Raw genomic sequence first — 19487 nt, 5'->3', positions numbered from 1 at the left:
AGGCACCCCAATATATGTTTGTTGTTTTAAGCCACTAAGCATTGGGGCAATTTGTTGTGTAGCAAGAGGTAACTAATATAAGTTACTCATCTAAAATCACAGTCAATTAGCTACAATGAAAAATCATTTTAGTATTGAAAAGTTCCAGTAAACAAATACAAAGAAAACAGTACAAGAATTTGGCTCAAATAGTCCAACTAAAATCTGAAAAGTTTACTATAGCAGAAAAAGCTTAAAAGGTGGGGCGCCTTAAAAGGGGGAGCGACTGACTCTTGGTTTCCTCTCACGTCATGATCTCAGAGCTCCATGCTGAGCCCTTCACTGGGCTCTGTGCTCAGCAGAGTCAGCTTGGGATTCTCTCACTCTCTCCCTCTGCCCCTCCCACTTACACTTGCTTGCCCTCTCTCTCTCAAATAAATAAATAAAATCTTTAAAAAAGTTTTTAAGAAAGAAAGAGCTTAAAAGTCAAGAAGACCCAGTTTCAAGGACCTCCACCAGTCTCTGACAGAGAAATGCATTTCGCAGCTTCTCTAATTTCAGATTACTCATCTGTATAATGGAAATAATGCTATTTCCCTGGAATTTATAACAAATTAATACATGTGAAAATACCTAACACATTCACAAATGTCAGCTATTAACACTTTTGTCATGTGAGTCTCCCCTTATGTAAAAATTAATGAGTCAGTTCTTTTTTCCCCTCCATACCATTATTTTCCCACATTTTAGGGAGAGTCCTTACTCTAATCTTTAAAATGTCATACTTGGGGGGCGCCTGGGTGGCTCAGTGGGTTAGGCCGCTGCCTTCGGCTCAGGTCATGATCTCAGGGTCCTGGGATCGAGTCCCGCATCGGGCTCTCTGCTCAGCAGGGAGCCTGCTTCCTCCTCTCTCTCTGCCTGCCTCTCTACTGCTTGTGATCTCTCTCTCTGTCAAATAAATAAATAATCTTTATAAAATGTCATACTTTCTGGCTGGAATCCAAGTTCAAAAGTGCATTCTACAGTCCACAAAGTAGTTGCTTGCTCCCATGGAATGCAGGCTTCAAAAATCCCCAAGACAAATCTCATTGACTAAGAATCTATTCATTGAGTTTTTGAGTATTTATTTTTCCTTTCCAGGTAGGACAGAGTAGCCAAGAGGTAAACCAGCATTCCTATCGAGGACTGAAAAAGCCAGACAATGTCGAGAGACTATTTGTCTGAAGGCAGTAGAAAGCTAAAAAAACACTAGTGATTTTACAAAAGTGGTGGGATTTTTTTTTTAACCTGAGAGTGTTTATCAATTCTCCAAGCAAGGAGAGTAGTGTTTCCCTCTAAGATGTTCACCTAATACCTAGTACCTGCAACCTATAAATGTTAAAATTGCATGATGAGGGGAAATTAACTAATGTTGTAGATGGTAACTAAAATTGGTGATCAGTTGACCTTAAAGAGATTATCCTAGGTTATCCAGGTCAACCCAGTGTAATCAGAGAATCACATTCAAAGTGAAAGAAGTACAGGGTGCCTGACCGGCTCAGTTGGTAGAGCATGCCACTCTTGATCTTAGGGTCATGAGTTCAAGCCCCATGCTGGGAGTAGAGCTTACTTAAAAATAAATAAAAATTTAAAAATAAAATTAAAAGATAAAGTTAAAGAACCACATGTGAGATTTTTTTAAAGTGGAAGAAGGGGACAAAAGCGGAAGAGTCAGAGAGAGATTTAAAGATGCTATACCGCTGGCTCTGAAGATGCCATAAGGAGCCACAAGCCAAGGAACGCTGCTAGTCTCTCCAGAAGTGAAAAAGTGGGTGAGAGCCCACTAAGATTCATTTGGATCCATCAATTTGGATTTCTGACTTTCAGAACTATAAAATAATGAATTTATGTGTTAAGTCATTAAGTTTGTGAGACGTTATTACAGCCCCAAAAGGAAACTAACACTGAGATTTGAGGGGCGTCTCAAGAATGGGGGAATGGTTGGTCTTTCCCTCAGGATATTTGCTTAATCCCTGGGCCAAAAACAGGGCCAAAACTAAAAATCTAAAGGTAAAAGTCTCTGAAATAATAAGTGGTGCTTCCAGCAGTCTTGAGAGTCAATGATTAAAGTTTGAGATCCCTAGGGAAGGAACTGCTAAGAATACTGTAGGTTCTTAGTTGAAGATTTTTTTTTTTAAGATTTTATTTATTTGATAGAGGGAGATCACAAGTAGATAGAGAAAGGGAAGCAGGCTCCCTGTTGAGCAGAGAGCCCGATGCAGGGCTTGATCCCAGGACCCTGAGATCATGACCTGAGCTAAAGGCAGAGGCTTAACCCACTGAGCCACCCAGGCACCCCCTTAGTTGAAGATTCTAAAGGTCCAGAGGCAGATCAGAGACTGAAACTAAACAGAGCTAGAGGGGTGCCTGGGTGGCTCAATGGGTTAAAGCCTCTGCCTTTGGCTCAGGTCATGATCCCAGGGTCCTGGGATCGAGCCCCGCATCGGGCTCTCTGCTCAGCAGGGAGACTGCTTCCTCCCTCCCTCTCTCTGCCTACTTGTGATCTGTCTGTAAAATAAATAAAATCTTTAAACAGAACTAGAACTCAGCCTGACTGGATTAAGATCATCATTCACCACTCTAACCACCAAACAGAAGGAAGAATGAAAATCCTCTCTACAGAAATAATCATCATCCAGAACCTCTAAAATACTTTATAACCAACATACGGCATGCGATCAAAAGTATGTCAAATGGCAGGAACACATGACTGAAAACCGGAAGGGAAAAAAATATATGAAGAGACTAACAGTTACTACTGGAATTAGGTGACAAACCTTGTAAGAATACATGATTATTACACTGGAGAAAACAGGTGAAAAAGAAGTCATCAGAAAACTAGTACCTACAAAAAAGCGTCAAATGGAAACTCTAGAATTAAAAAATACAATATTGGAAATTAAGAACTAATTAGGTGTTTAATAGCAGATCAAAGGAAAAAGACAGATTTAGAGACCCAGAAGATAAATCAACAGAAATCATCCCATTTGAAGCAGAAGAACAGAATGTAAGACACACAGACACTAAACACAACTGGCACATAACAAAAAGCTCTAATATATATATATGTAACTGGAGTCTCAGAAGGAAAGAGGATGAAGGCAGACCTGAGAATTTCCAGAACTGATAAAAAGACATTACCCTCACAGACGCAAAAGGATCGGAAAACTGAAAGATTAAAAAAAAAAACAACAAAAAACCTCACTAGACACATAATAAAAAAATCTCACAATCACTCAGATTAAAGACTTCAATAAGCTTCCTCTCTTCCACAAACAGAAGCCAGAAAACAGCAGAACTATACTTTTAATGCCATTCCGATCAAAATTCCACCGGCATTCTTCAAAGAGCTGGAGCAAATAATCCTAAAATTTGTATGGAATCAGAAGAGACCCCGAATCGCTAAGGAAATGTTGAAAAACAAAAATAAAGCTGGCAGCATCACCTTACCTGATTTCAAGCTTTATTACAAAGCTGTGATCACCAAGACAGCATGGTACTGGCATAAAAACAGACACATAGACCAGTGGAACAGAGTAGAGAGCCCAGATATGGACCCTCAACTCTATGGTCAATTAATTTTTGACAAAACAGGAAAAAATATACAGTGGAAAAAAGACCGTCTCTTCAATAAATGGTGCTGGGAAAACTGGACAGCTATATGTAGAAGAATGAAACTCGACCATTCTCTTACACCGTACACAAAGATCAACTCAAAATGGATAAAAGACCTCAACGTGAGACAGGAATCCATCAGAATCCTAGAGGAGAACATAGGCAGTAATCTCTTTGATATCAGCCACAGCAACTTCTTTCCAGATACGTCTCCAAAGGCAAAGGAAACAAAAGCGAAAATAAACTTCTGGGACTTCATCAAAATCAAAAGCTTCTGCACAGCAAAGGAAAGAGTCAAAAAAACAAAGAGGCAACCCACGGAATGGGAGAAGATATTTGCAAATGACAGTACAGACAAAAGGTTGATATCCAGGATCTATAATGAACTCCTCAAACTCAACACACACGAAACAGGCAAACACATCAAAAAATGGGCAGAAGATATGAACAGACACTTCTCCAATCAAGACATACAAATGGCTATCAGACACATGAAAAAATGCTCATCATCATTAGCCCTCAGGGAGATTCAAATTAAAACCACATTGAGATATCACCTTACACCAGTTAGAATGGCCAAAATTAACAAAACATGTGTTGGAGAGGATGTGGAGAAAGGGGAACCCTCTTACATTGGTGGGAATGCAGTTGGTGCAGCCTCTTTGGAGAACAGTGTGGAGATTCCTCAAGAAATTAAAAATAGAGCTTCCCTATGACCCTGCAACTGCACTCCTGAGTATTTACCCCAAAGACACAGATGTCGTGAAAAGAAGGGCCATCTGTACCCCAATGTTTATAGCAGCAATGGCCACGGTCGCCAAACTGTGGAAAGAACCAAGATGCCCTTCAATGGATGAATGGATAAGGAAGATGTGGTCCATATACACTATGGAATATTATGCCTCCATCAGAAAGGATGAATACCCAACTTTTGTAGCAACATGGACGGGACTGGAAGAGATTATGCTGAGTGAAATAAGTCAAGCAGAGAGAGTCAATTATCATATGGTTTCACTTATTTGTGGAGCATAACCAATAGCATGGAGGACAAGGGGCGTTAGAGAGTAGTAGGGAATTTGGGTAAATTGGAAGGGGAGGTGAACCATGAGAGACTATGGACTCTGAAAAACAATCTGAGGGGTTTGAAGTGGCGGGGGGGTGGGAGGTTGGGGTACCAGGTGGTGGGTATTATATAGAGGGCACGGCTTGCATGGAGCACTGGGTGTGGTGAAAAAAATAATGAATAATGTTTTTCTGAAAATAAATAAATTGAGGGGAAAAAATCACAAGATAAAGCAAAAAAAGAAAGAAAGAAAGAAAGAAAGAAAATAGCAGAATCTTTAAGGTACTGAAAGAAAGTAACTACAACCTAAAATTATAAACTTAGCAAAATATTCTCCAAAAATGGTACTGAAATAAAAGTACATAAGAAATATTTACTAAGGACTCCTGGGTGGCTCACTCGTTAATCATCTGCCTTCGGCTCAGGTCATGATCAGAGGTGCTGGGATCGAGGCCCACAGCAGGCTCCCTGCTTGGCGGGAAGCCTGCTTCTCCCTCTCCCGCTCCCCCTGCTTGTGTTCCCTCTCTCTCTCTCTGTCAAATAAATAAATAAAATCTTAAAAAAAAGAAAGAAAGAAAGAAATATTTACTAAATACCCAGTATGTACCAGGTACTGTTCCGGGAACTGGGACTGCAGCAATGAATAAAATCAAGTCCTGCTCTCACACAGCTTTCATTCTAATGTAAGAAATCAAAATAAAGACAAAATAACAAATAGAGTATGTTGAGTGGTATCTCTATAGCTCCTCCTTGAAAAAAAATTAAGCCTCCCATCCCATCTTTCCCCTACTAGTCATACCTTACTATTCACATTTCCTAGACTTTATTTAACAACAGAGGCTAGTATTTCTGTTAATAACCCCCAGAGCATCTAACATAGCTTATAAATAAGAACTTTCTGAATAGTCAGTAATACTTAATTTGTAATTTATAAACTATTGCTAATTTATAATAAATCCAAATAGTGTGGTTAGTCCTATCTCCTTTATGCAAGCCTACATGCCATTTTCTTAATGATTCAAAAATATTTCAGAATTCTCAACCTTTTTGGTCTCAGACCTCCTTTCCACCTTAAAAAATTAAGGACACCAAAGAGCTTTGTTTACGTGAGTTATAACTATTAATATTTATGTTAGCTGCTAAAATAGAATTTTTAAAATAACTCATTAAGATAACAGTAATAGACCCCATTATAGATTGATACAAAAAAAACACTTTAATGAAAAAAACTACATCGTAACAAAAAGCTAGGAAGAAGCTAGAAGAAAAGAAGAAAAAGGTAAGAAGAGTGCACTATTTCATGTTTCAAAGTCTCTTTAATACCTGGCTAAATAGAAAATAGCTGGATTCTCATATCTGCTTCTGGATTTAGTCTCTTGGATGTGTTGTGGGGTTTTTTTAAATTAATTTTTTTTATTTTGGAGAGCATGACTGGGAGGAGCAGAAGGAGGGAGGGAGAATCCCAAGCCAACTCTGTCCTAAGTGCTGAGCTCAAGGCTGACCTGGAGTCCATGACCTGAGCTGAAACCAAGAGTCAACTCACTGCACCACCCAGGCTCCCCTTTTGGATATGTTGTTTTATCTGAAGAATAAAGGAAATGTGGCTTCATAAAAATAAGCAATTTGAAAAAAAGAGGAGCACTTGGGGCTCCTGGCTGGCTTAGTGGATAGAACCTGCAACTCCTGATTTCAGGGTTTTAAGTTCAAGCCCCACACTGGGTATAGAGATTACATTTAAAAAAAATAAATACATACATACACACACATATATTTTTAAATTTAATATAAATAAACTTAATTTAGTATAAATTATATATAAATAAATATATATGTAAGTTTTTCGAAGATGAGCATTTTTTATTTATACATTTGTCAGAGCGAGCAGAAGCATGGAGAGCTGCAGGCAGAAGAGGCAGAGCAGGCAGAGGGAGAAGCAGGTACCCTGCTGACAAGGAGCCGTATGTGGGACTCGATCCCAGGATCCTGGGAGCATGACCTGCGCCAAAGGAAGATGCTTAACCAACTGAGCCACCCATGAGTCCCAAAGAGGAACACTTTCATAGGCTTTTCACTTAATTATGGATATTCTTCTTGAAATTACACCAAAATGCAAAAAGTGGTTGTTTCTTAAAGGCTGTTTGCAAGGTAGAATTTGAAACCATGTTAAAGAACTTTTCATATTCTTGGTGGTCTATCTTGTACTCTGAATGGTTCATTTACCAATGCATGACTGTGAAGTATCAAAATTGGTCAATGGAAAATTGGTCATTTGGAAAATATTGGTAAAGTTAAACTGATCTTCCAAATATTGATATATTTTATTACACCATATTTCATCAGAAGTTTTTAAATATTAGGAAGCAGTCAGGGGACGCCTGGGTGGCTCAGTTGGTTGGAAGCAGTCAGTCTCACAGTAGCAAACATAAGTTTTCCAAAATTTTAATTTTCACTTAAAAACTTAAAAAATGTTATCATTAGCAAACATACTGTTAGCACTTTTCCTTGAAATAACAGGTGTATTTCATTCATTTGCAGAAACATTCACCATATGTTTGCCATTTGTCTAAAAAAAAAAACAGCCAGTCAGTCATTCAAGAAAAAATGGGTGTTCCATCAAACAAGTGGCTTGTTCCGTTCACAAATCAAACTGCACAGATGTCTTCTTCAAGACACCCTCTGTAACTTTAGTATGCCCAAGTGCTCCACACACAGCTCCACCTAAGCCTACTTTACCACCCACGCTATGAAAAAGATGTGTACTTAAGGGGTAAGATATAATAAAACTAGTAACTTTTACTACTTCATCCAGACCAAGTGAAAAATGTTATTTTTTTACTGTCTGTAGAAGTGAAGAATACAATGACTACTTGTATAGTTGGGTGCCACTGATGCGACTCGTGCTAGGATTCCCATTGTTTTACCTACCCACTGCATTCTGCACCATTAGAACAAAGGTCAGCACATTTAAAAAGGCAAAAGTCTTAGTATTATCATACAACAGTTGTGCTTTCAAAGACCACACTTTGAGAACTACAGCATTAGTGACTCAATTGTTTTTACATCACTGTCAGTTCATATAAGTTCCAGGGAACTACATGCAAACGATAAGCTTTAAAAATGTCACTATATATTCCAAGCACTTAAAAAGCTTGTCCTTGGGGTGCCTGGGTGGCTCAGTGGGTTAGGGCCTCTGCCTTTGGCTCAGGTCATGATCCCAGGGTCCTGGGATTAAGCCCCGCATCAGGCTGTCTGCTCAATGGGGAGCCTGCTTCCTCCTCTCTCTGCCTGCCTCTTTACCTACTTGTAATCTCTATCTGTGAAATAAATAAATAAATGCTGTCCTCTTGGAATTTAAACACTTTTTTTTCTTGCTTCTTACACTATGACTGTGGCATTACCTACAAAGAGTAAAATAACTTATTAGCACCAGAAGAAAATCTTACCTAGCTCCCCTTGGTATATGATAAGGAAACTGAGGACGTAAGCATTTACTAGGCAAGGATAAACTTCAAGTATTTACTGAGTTTCTACTATGGCAAAGACTGTTAGTGTGCCATATGCTATGGATGTGGAAGACTCAGCTCTCATACTCAAGTCCCTCACATCTGGCTGTGGAGACTTAGGTATTGGGATGGCTATATTTCAACCTCATGCAGGCTATACCAATATCTACATGAAGCACCATGCAAACAAAGATAAGGAAGCACTAGAAAGGTAAAGAGGGACCTGGCAAGAGATACGGTAGTATCTGAGCAGGGTCTGAATAGAAGTACATCAGGCAGTTGAGAGGAGAAAGAGTAACACAAGAGGGAGGAGCTTGAGCAAATTTAAGAAAACACAAATGTGTTATATGTATTAGGAAATTATAACCCCAACATAGAGCAATAAAAAGAAGGAAAGAAATTATAAGTGGTGCAGTTGGGGAAGATGGGAGAATCAAGAACAGCAGCAGCTGACACTGAAAAAAATGCGCTGACACTAAGATGAGGAAGCCATGAATGCCATATAAAGGAATCTGGACAAGACTTATAATAGTAAGGGGCGGGGGAAGGGGCGGACAATGAAGTTTTTTTTAGCAGGAAAACGACTACTACATTTGTATTTGGTAGTATGACATAGACTGGAAGCCTAGAGACAGTGAGGCAAAATAAAAAGATGCCTTAGGATTAGTTTGTAAAAAGAACAGGAGTAACAAATTTCAGAGATAACTTGATCAGGGCTAATTGGATATGGGAAAAGCAGAAGGAAAAAATTAAGGGTGACTCTCAAATTCCACGAACAGTTAACTGGTAATTTAAAGCAAGAAGAGCCTTGAGGAGACAATGCAGTAAATCTGGGTTTCAAGTGGATTTCAGAGAAATACATGTCCAAAATGTCGCACTTTACAGGTTTTTACCTGTAAATACTTGCTAAGAATCAGAAAATACTTCTTAGTCTCTAGCTTCTACTTAATCCCTTAAAAATGTACAACTGTGATTAAGAGAAAGGATCTATTACCAAGCAACTAGAGTCTGTTAATATTTGAATTAGAAGTATGACAGTTTCAAAGGAGACTGCAAAGTAAGCCTGGGGGAAGTGTCTGGATTATAGCTATTCTTAGCTTTGTCTAAACAAATGTCTTAGTAATAAGGAAATGTTACCTAATACTTCATTATCTGCTGTACTTTTTGCCAAAATGTATTAAGTGTCAGGTCACTTCTGACACTTCCTTTAAATGGAACATAGCAAAAATGAAAAATGCTATTGAATGATGTTTACATTAAGAAAAAAATTACATGGAAAAACTTCCAGTACAGTATCTGGCATTTCTCACTCAAATCCTCACACCCTTTTGACCCTAATACTAGCATTCTCATTTTTAAAAATGAAAAAAGTAGAGCTCTAAAAAGTTAATCTGCAAGAACGCTGCTGTTTCAGTAAGAACTTCTTAAACTGCCTTCCGAGATACTAACTACCCATCAGTTTAACTCAAATACCAACTGGACATCAACTATTCACAAAGATACATCGAGAATGAGACATTATTCAAAATAATCCCAGATGACCTCCAATCACTGTTAAAATGAAAGTTTAGGAAAAAAGCAAAAATTTGGATTCTTACGTGATTATGGAAATCAAATGACTCTATAAAACGTGCTATTCTCTTAGAACTAAAGACCCAACAATGGCCCACATTTTAACTCACTTGGGCAGTTTTGTTTTGCTCTTTCTTAATTTTATTTTTTTTTAAGATTTTATTTATTTATTTGAGAGAGAGAGAGAGATCACAAGTAGGCAGAGAGGCAGGCAAAGAGAAAGGGGGAAGCAGGCTCCCCGCCAAGCAGAGAACCCAATGCGGGGCTGGATGCCAGGACCCTGAGATCATGACCCGAGCCAAAGACAGAGGCTTTAACCCACTGAGCCACCCAGGTGCCCTTGTTTTGCTCTGTTTTAAGTAGTTTTTTTTAATGCTGGAGGAAGAAAGGGTAAAAACTGCCACTACTATCTCCATATGCCCCAAAGGATACAACTATCCCAGGTTAGAAATCTCTGATTATAGTTCATTCTTTCACAAGTGATCATCAAATGTCAGCCAAATAAATCCTCACTCTTACATTTATCCCATCATTTAAAAGGAATAACTAAGCTATTTAACAAAGCAACAAATAATAGTATGATAACATACAAAAGATGACCTGTATATTGTTGAAGTCTTAGCCAAGTTATGGCCTGTGATATTATGCCTATTAAGACAAAGTATCTAGTAGAAAATAGAAAAGCAGCCAATTTTATCAAAATTTTATCAAAAATACAGGTTCATTGTTGTATGAAGAAAGAGGGTTGGGGCGCCTGGGTGGCTCAGTGGGTTAAGCCGCTGCCTTCGGCTCAGGTCATGATCTCAGGGTCCTGGGATCGAGTCCCGCATCCGGCTCTTGCTCAGCAGGGAGCCTGCTTCCCTCTCTCTCTCTGCCTGCCTCTCCATCTACTTGTGATTTCTCTCTTTCGAATAAATACATAAAATCTTTAAAAAAAAAAAAAAAGAAAAGAAAGAGGGTCTCATTAACTTCAGGAAGAAAAGCTTCCAACACAACAATTATATTAAAAAACAACTTTATCAAAAGGGTGACCCTAAGAACAATAGGTAAAGTTACAATAGCACATTTTAATTACATTTTAAAAAAATCAAGAGTTAAATTTGAAATGAGCTACATCACAAAATACTTCACTGTCATTTATCTGTAGTTAAGCAGAGATTGGAATGTTACTGAGAGGATTCTTCGAGACAACAAACAAGAACAAGGACTCTCAGCCCTGGGTGTGCATTAAAATAATCCAGGGAAAATTTCTGTTTAATGACAATGCGTGGTCCAAACTCCCAGAGACCCACTGCTTAGTCTGTTGTGGGGTCTGAGTGCCTGCCTTTAAAAGAAAAATCTCAGGGCAAGAAATCTGAGTAAGATCACATTAATGTCAATACACTCACTGGTTGTGACATTATGCTATAGTTTTGCAAGGTGGTATCACCGTAGAAAAATCAGCAAAGGGTATGTGGGATCGCTATGCTATCGTTGTTTCTTACAACTACAATTAAAAGTGTGAAAAAAAAATCCCCAGGTGATTCCACTTCGTAGCTAAAGTTAAAAAAGGAAAAAATTATTGGACTGAAGAATCTCAAATTTCTTCCAATTCTAAGAGACTGCAAGCTATTTCTTTTAATCTTAGCTATTGGAAAGTAATTAAGAATGCTTATCATCTAAAGCCAAATACAAATAATTTATAGTTAATCCTAAGTAAAAAAATCCAAACTACTATGCCTCTCATTTGTATACAAATTAAATGGATAGATAAGCATTATACAATGGTTGTCCTTCACCTCCTGACAAAGCCAAAAGGTATGTAGATGATGGAAGAGCCTCTGAGATGGCCCCAAGGATCCCTCACCTCATCATCTTCACACTTGTGCAACCTCCTCCCCTTGAGTGTGTGGATACAGTTAATCACTTAAAACAAGTAGAACAGGACAAAGTGATGGGATGTCAATTGAAATGAAATTATAAAAAGACTGTCTTCTCTCTTAGGGGCTCTCAGACTCTTCATTCTGAGGAAAAGAAACTGTTATAAGCCACTTTCCAGAGAGGCCCACATGGCAAGGTACTTGTGTTTCTGGCCAACAACCAGCCAGTGAAAATCTGAGGCCTGACAACAGAAGGGGAATCTCCCCTCCTCAAGCCTTAAGAACTGCAATTTAGCTGATACCTTGCTTGCAACCTTAACGGAGTTAACATGAGTCCCTGAGCCAGAGGCACCTAACCTAACTCAGCTGCACCCAGAACATGACCCACAGAATTCTAAGATAGTGTTTTTAAGCCACTGAATTTTGCGGAAATGTGGAGTTGAAGATAACTAATACATACAGCTACCATATGTCAAACCCAAAATAAAGGAATCTAATCTGATGGCTTCTGCCTTTCTTCAGAGTATCAAACCTTCCAGTTTCTGCAACCTTACCACCCACAATTTACAAACTCTGTTCTACTTTAGTGAACCTCACCATTATTCGGACACTTTCCTTGTTCTCACTTCCTTCAATTTCTTAAAATGGCTTTCTATCCCTTTTTCCTATCTACCCAAATCCTAGCCATCCAATCCTAGCCAGATAACACCCACAGATTTCTCTTCCATGAATACCTATTACTATCCACTTAGCACCTGATGAAAAGACTTTCTGACCCAATAGCTTTGTGTGTCTAAATTCAAAGAGATCATCAATTCCTTGAGAATGTCTTCACATATTCTCTTCACTATTTACTATAGTACTGAGCCGGAGCAGTTACAGTATCCAAAACCTTTTATTTTTTTCCAGCATATTAAATAAAGAAACTCAAATATTTTTGTGTTAAAAGAAAAAAAGAAGGGGAAAGAAAATCAAGTGCTCCAACCTAGAATGTAAGGTGCCACTAGTTTGGTTTGCATGTTTGAAATAACTGAATTAAAGACCACTTTATCTGAAGGATACCAGTAATAATGACAAATCCCCTCCAACTCTATTAGCCCAGCAAGCGCTGTGAAGCACTTTTGAAATTTCCCTTTTATTAGTTTCTTAAACAACTTGCCTTCCACCATTAACCCAACTCTGTTGTAATTTATCACTATACTGATAACACACTGAGAAACGCTGTTAAATTTCAACTGCATCAGTGGTTCTCAAACTTGAGCTTGCATCAGCATCACCTGGAAAGCTCATTTAAACCAACGGCTGGACCCCACGCCCAGAGTCTGATTCACAGGACTACTGCCATAAGCGATTTAATAAGAATTAATAGAATTTAAAACTTATGGCTCAAATAAGTTCAAGATCAGGTGGGAAAAGACAGATATTCAAGAGGAATAAACTATACTGAACACTTTTTATTAACAGCTTCAAGATACACACCTCTCTCCCCTTCCTCTTCCTCTTCCACTCCCTACCCAAATAAGTTAGCCAATTTAAGTTCATCCTGATTTGCACACTTCAATTCACTTCTCTGAAACAGTGAGCATCTCCAATTAACTAAGATTATAAAAGGATGTTAGATTAAAAAAAAAATCAATATAAAAAGAAAAAAAAACCAATCTAGTAGTTCAACTCTCTTAACTACTTCCCATATTAAAACAAACAAACAGACAAAAACAAAAACTGAAGGTTCTGGGCGCCTGGGTGGCTCAGTGGGTTAGGCCGCTGCCTTCGGCTCAGGTCATGATCTCAGGGTCCTGGGATCGAGTCCCGCATCGGGCTCTCTGCTCAGCAGGGAGCCTGCTTCCTCCTCTCTCTCTCTGCCTATTTGTGATCTCTGTCAAATAAATGAATAAAATCTTTAAAACAAAAAACAAACAAACAAACAAAAAAACCTGAAGGTTCTGAGATGTAAACAACACTTGCCATTTGGAGGAAAAAGCCAGGGCTAGAACTGACTCTGAGTCAATAATGCTGGTATACACTGCCTCTCAATTTATGCTTGAAACCTCACCTTAGAATTTCTTTAAGTCTTTTAGTTAAATAAATAGCTGAAATAAAATTAAAAACTTCAACAGCCACCAGAAAATTTCCCCTGTAAAGAGATCTGTTGTCTTTAAAACAGGCTATTTAGCATAATAAATCTTAAAAAAGCAAGACACCCACCCACTTCTTTATACCTTCTCTGTGACCACTCCTATCCATCAGCCCATGCTCCTCCTCTGCAGTACTACTTAAAAGTAGTATTCCCGGGGCTCAGTAAGTTAAGCATCTGCCTTCAGCTCGGGTCATGATCTCTGGGTCCTGGGATTGAGCCCCGCATGGGGCTTCCTACTCAGTGAGAAGCCTACTTCTCTTCTCCCTCTCTCCAGCTCTCCCTGCTGTGCTTGATTCTCTTTCAAATAAATAAAATCTTTTAAAATTAATTAATTAATTTTAAAAAGGGATATGCCTAAGGGTTACCACCTTCTCACTCTACTCATTCTCCCTGCATCAAAATCATGACAGTAGATGAACTATGACTATCCCAGTGGTTAAGAACTATCATTGGAGTGGCTAAAAATATATAAATGCTTAGGCTCCAACTCAGACTTAACTGATGAACAACAATCTCTGGGAATGAAGCCCAAGGACCTCTATGTTCCCCACCTTTATATGCTCCTTAGGCAAGAACCATGCCCTCTAATCTAGTTGACACGGAGACTGGCATACACACACAAGCACAACCAACATTTGCTGAATAATGTTGTGGAAGCACAGAATAGCAAGTTTAAAGGCCTCTCAATTGCAGAACTGTGTGGTGTTTAATAAATTACCAAGCTGCTAAAGCAATTACATTAGAAATCCACTGTTCAATAATACTAGTTAATAAATACAGTTAATAATACTACTACTAACTAATAATACTAGTTAATAAATACAGTTGGGGGACGCCTGGGTGGCTCAGTTGGTTGGACGACTGCCTTCGGCTCAGGTCGTGATCCTGGAGTCCCAGGATCGAGTCCCACATCAGGCTCCCAGCTCCATGGGGAGTCTGCTTCGCTCTCTGACCTTCTCCTCGCTCATGCTCTCTCTCACTGTCTCTCTCTCTCAAATAAATAAAATAAAAAATCTTTAAAATAAATAAATAAATAAAGTTGGGTAAGTTAAGGGCTTTTAGTACTTCTTTAATATTTGTATAGGTTAAACAAAACCCCTGATCTATTCTTGAAAGTTCACAAAGTAATCTAGGTAGCCACAAAGATTTAAATATAACAAAGCAAAACTAAACAAATTATAACAAGAGAGTTACGAAAGCTAGAAAACCAAGAGTCTTCTAAAACATTAAGTGTTAACTCATATGAAAGCTAAAACTAACCCGCAGATATCTACAAATTACAGTATTATCTACTGTTGCCCAGAATTACTCTTCCCAAAGTAGTAATAAAATTCCCAAGGAAAAATTAATCTGGCAATCTTTTCACATTTCAATCTTTATCTCCTGCAAATTTATTTTCAAATTCACTAATAACATACCTGATTTCATATTGAAAAGTAGCACTGGGGAGCAGGGGATTTAAAATTTTTTAGAATTAACAGTAAGCTCTCTAATGTGAAGTAAAACAAGGGGTTTTAATTTGATAAACTTAAAACTTATGGCCATATTAAACAATTTTTTCAACTAAAAAACCTAGAGAAATGATCTTTAAAAATCTCAACGAATATAAAGAGGTTTTATAAAGCAATAAAAAATCCCAAAAAGGGCTCAAAATGAGCAAAAGCAAAGGGCAAATTACAAAAGAAATACCAATGTCCTAAGATACATGTTAAAAGTTCTCTTCACCTTTTTTTTTTTTAAAGCAAATTTTTAAAATGATGACTATTTTATCCTAATTAAGCACTGCCTGGTGGGGGGAAACTAACATAGCCTTTCTTAAAGCAATGTGGTAGGTAGTATGTATCAAATGCCTTGAAAATAATCACATCATTTGACTCAGCAATTCAATCTATCCTAGAAAATAAAACATTCAAAGATTTATCTATGACGATATTCCCAATGAAGTTAGTAAGAGCCAGAAACTAGAAAATAAAAAGGAAGGCCAATAATAATGGACTGATTAAATAAACTAGTCTAGATTTATAATCATGTAAACACTGAAAATGGAAAGTTATTAACAAGAAAAAACTGTTGAGACTCCTTCTGTTTCCATAAACTGCTTTTTTCTACTGAAAACGAGAATATATAGTATGATTCTGATGTTATTAAAATATATGTATAGCTCACCCAGAGGTCTGAAAAGATAACTAAATTCAAATTTTATGTATCTCTTTTGGTGTAGATCTCGTCTTTTTTTTTCCTTGCCTAGTCATTTCTTTCTTAGAGTATGCATGTATGACCAGTGTAACTTTTTAAGTTTAAATCTAACATAAAAAAACAATTGCCACAACCAAAGCCTAGTTTAGATCTAAGAAGCACACCATTTGGAAAAAAGATGACCTGGGATACACCCTATTCTTTCCTTTACTGGTATTTCAAAATATAAACTTAACAAGGAACTGAAATTCATATATTCAGGAATGCCATTTAAGAGACCTTAACATGAGGTCAACAAAGAAAAAGATAGTTTTCAAAAATCAGGCATGGACACCTCTTAAAAACAAACAAACAAAAAACCCCCCTAGTATTTTGTGGTCCTTATTAGCTCAGTTCATCTGTGTTTATTCTCTCTCCCCTAAACTAACAAAGAAAGAATGATGTCATATGCATTAGCTACATCCCTGTTCCAGGAGTGACATGAAGAACTTCTAAGGTTTGGTCTCAGTGCTTAAGACACACCTAAGAGCTGAAAAAAGCTGTATGAGATTTACTACATGAAAACAAATAAGTTAAATAATAAATATCCATTATCCATGAGTTTTTAAAGGCCTAACATGTCAATAAAACAGGCAAGTTTGAAAACATTGGATTTTATGTACTGTGGTGGTAAATAATGAAAAGAGAATTAAAGGTTTTACTCTAACTTCTTTTAATAAAGTTTCCTCAAAAAAAGAAAAAAGTCTCAACTTAGTGGCCTAAGAACTGTCATATTTTTAGAAGCAGAAAAAGAGCAATAAAACTTATCTTCCTTCTATATACCTTCAATTTCCTCCTCAGACTGCAGTATCCCTATAAAGTTTGAGATGTCCACTGTTTAGTAGTCCCACTATATATCAGATTTTATTTACTTACTATTATTCAAAAGAGGGTCTCCAAATGAGCCAAAATAGACGTTTCAATGAAAGTATTCCTTACTAGACAATACTGTAAAAATCTGCTATTCACGCAAACTGAACAAGTAGCGGTGACATACTACTGCCAATTTCCCAGTGAACGTTAACCAATTAATTGGGGGGGAGGGGAGTAATGAGTAAGGTAGAAGAAGGCAATAGTAACTTGCTCCTGTATATAGTTTCCTCATATGTAACTAGTGTTTTCTAAAAGTTGCACTGAGTCAAAACTTCATTTTTACTCTTCAATCGTATCCCTGACCCCTCATCATAATTTTTTTTCCCAAACAAATGTAAACTTTGGACTTCCTAAAGCTCAAAAATGCAAAATCTGACCCATGAGATCAAACGAGTTGTGTTATCAACTTAAACCAAGTCTAACTCACCAAGAAATAAAAATTATCAGAGAAAAGGGTCCAGAAGCAGAAAGCCCCTACTTTCTAACTCACAATAGAGTCTTGTCTAATATTAGACAGTAACACTGCGTTTTGTTGTTTTAGCTGCAAGGCTGGGTATGCAATAAGCAGTAGCCATTCCAACAGCTTCAAGTCAGTCACTGACTACCAATGAAAAGTAGCATTAGGTCCCAAACAGCCAGCAACGACATAAAAAGATGAGAGCAGAAGCTTCACCATGGGAAAAGAAGGTCCATCAGCACCTCTTCCGAGAAACAGTTCCCTTCCCCCACCTTTAAGTAAGGCACTTAAGACTGCCAAGCAGATCCATTTCTTTATTAACCGGTGCCCACTTGGGGCAACCGTACACCAAGCTGCTCTAAGGCCTACTCCAACCCCTTCCAAAAGTGCTCAAGCGAGAATGAAGGCCGGGATAACCCTCTCAGGGGCCGCGTTCGTGCTGCTCTTCTCCACCCCCCCCTCCGCCCCGCCCCGCCCCTGTAGGCGCTCCTCCGGCCAGAGGAAGGACACCGGGCCCAGGGACAGGCAGGAATTGCCCGCAAGAGAAGTGTTCGGCGGCCGAAGGCCTCCGCCATAGCAAGACCTGGAAAGCACCGCCCCCAGCGCACCTCCCCACACCCGGCTAACCGGCGAATGTCTGCTTTCGACACCCTCTATCCCCAGCAGAGGCAGCGGAGGAGACAGGGCCGGGAGGCATCGGGCTGAGTTGCGCACCAGGCCCAGGCCTGCCCCTCGGGCCGCCGAATCTGCTCCCCAGTCCGGCCAGGTCAAGCCAGCGCGGCGGCCACCCTCACCTGGATGACCTCGTTGACCTCCCGGATACATTCCACCATGTGTTGCAGAATCTGCTCGGCCGTGAGCACCTCGTAGCGGTAATCCTCCTCCTGCTCGTGCCCTGGCCCGCCGCCGCCGCCGCCGCCGCCACCGCCACCGCCGGGCCCCAGAGCGCTGCCGCCGCCGCCGCCCGTCTCCCCGCACAGCAGTCCGTCCCGCTCCCCGCCGACGCCCAGCCCGGGCTCCACCAGCTCCACCTCGCCCAGATCCAGATTATCATCGTCCGGCTCATCGTCGTCCTCGTCTTCCTCCTCCTCGGCGCCGCTGTCCTCCTCGCTGCACTCTTCGTCCTCGTCGAACTCGTAGTTGTAGCCCTCGTCCGAGTCCATGGCGCGACACGCGAGGGCCCGGCGAACGCTGGCCCTGAGGCGGGGAGAGGGCGGGGACGCCGAGGCCCCGGCTCTCGCTCCGGCTCCGGCTGATGTCCGGACGCAGGCCTGGCTCCGGCCCCGCGGGCCGCGGCTCCTCCCCGGGCGCGGCGGTTGGCGGTTGGCGGCTGGCGGCGGCGGCGAGGGCGCGGAGGAGGGAGGGAGGGAGCGAGGGGGCCGCTTGCCGCCCGCCTCAGTCAGACGCGGCTCCGCTCCGGCCTCCGAGAGAAAACAGTCCCCAGCGCCACCTCCACGGCCGCTGCTACCGCTACTGAGCCAACAAAGGGGCGTGCGTCACCGCGTCGCGCTGCGTCGTCGCGTCACTCCTTTGGCGTCACTGCGCCCCGCCCCGCCGCCCCTGCGTGGAGAACGGGGAGACCCCACGGCCCGGCCTGGCCCCAGGAGCGCGGCACCGCGGGAATCGCCCTCTGGGTTCCGGCTGCGCTTCGTCTGTGGTCCAACACCAGTGAATCCTGCTCGTGAGGAGGGTGCAGCCTCCTCGTTACCGAGAGAAGCGCTCCTGAACCCGGCGCTGGGTTTTGCCGCAGGCCATAGGGATGCACCCCCTTCTCTGAATCTAGCGAAGGTAGCCTTCCCACCGGGCGGCGGAGACACTTCCCGTCCACCCTGGAGTAATTCGGGGAAGTCCTTGGCTGTTGAGCTCACGTTCCTACTGCCCGAGCTACTAAATGGAAACCTTTTCAGGCGGAACCTGTGAACTGAGGGACAGGTGAACCTCGTTTTAAGTAGTTCCGCTTCTGTACTCCGGGACAGACCTTGGTTTTTTAAGTCGCTCATAGTGACGTCATATAGAGAAGCGTTTCCTGAACTCAGCTCAGCAGGAATCTACCTATTCAGGGCCCTAAACAATGTAAACAGTCGCGGCTTTCCTTAATGGAGCACCGTGTAAGGGCTCTACAAACGTTCGTTCTCTCGTCTTCACGGAACCACCA

The 19487-nt window shown here is 40.5% G+C and overlaps 1 protein-coding gene across 1 annotated transcript in view; it reads right to left on the bottom strand.

The window, feature by feature from the left end:
* The window catches only part of ARIH1 (ariadne RBR E3 ubiquitin protein ligase 1), a 122169-nt gene extending 103513 nt beyond the window's left edge, over positions 1-18656 (bottom strand). The window contains exon 1 of the mRNA XM_044230994.1: positions 18127-18656. Coding sequence (XP_044086929.1) covers positions 18127-18495 — 369 coding nt within the window. The 5' untranslated portion in view covers positions 18496-18656. The remainder of the gene's footprint in view (positions 1-18126) is intronic.
* Positions 18657-19487: the final 831 nt, after the last annotated feature.

This window comes from Neovison vison, chromosome 13 (assembly GCF_020171115.1).
Source record: "Neovison vison isolate M4711 chromosome 13, ASM_NN_V1, whole genome shotgun sequence".
Lineage (NCBI taxonomy): Eukaryota > Metazoa > Chordata > Mammalia > Carnivora > Mustelidae > Neogale > Neogale vison.
Note: the sequence above shows the minus strand (reverse complement) of the source record. Positions and strands in the feature narration are given on the sequence as shown.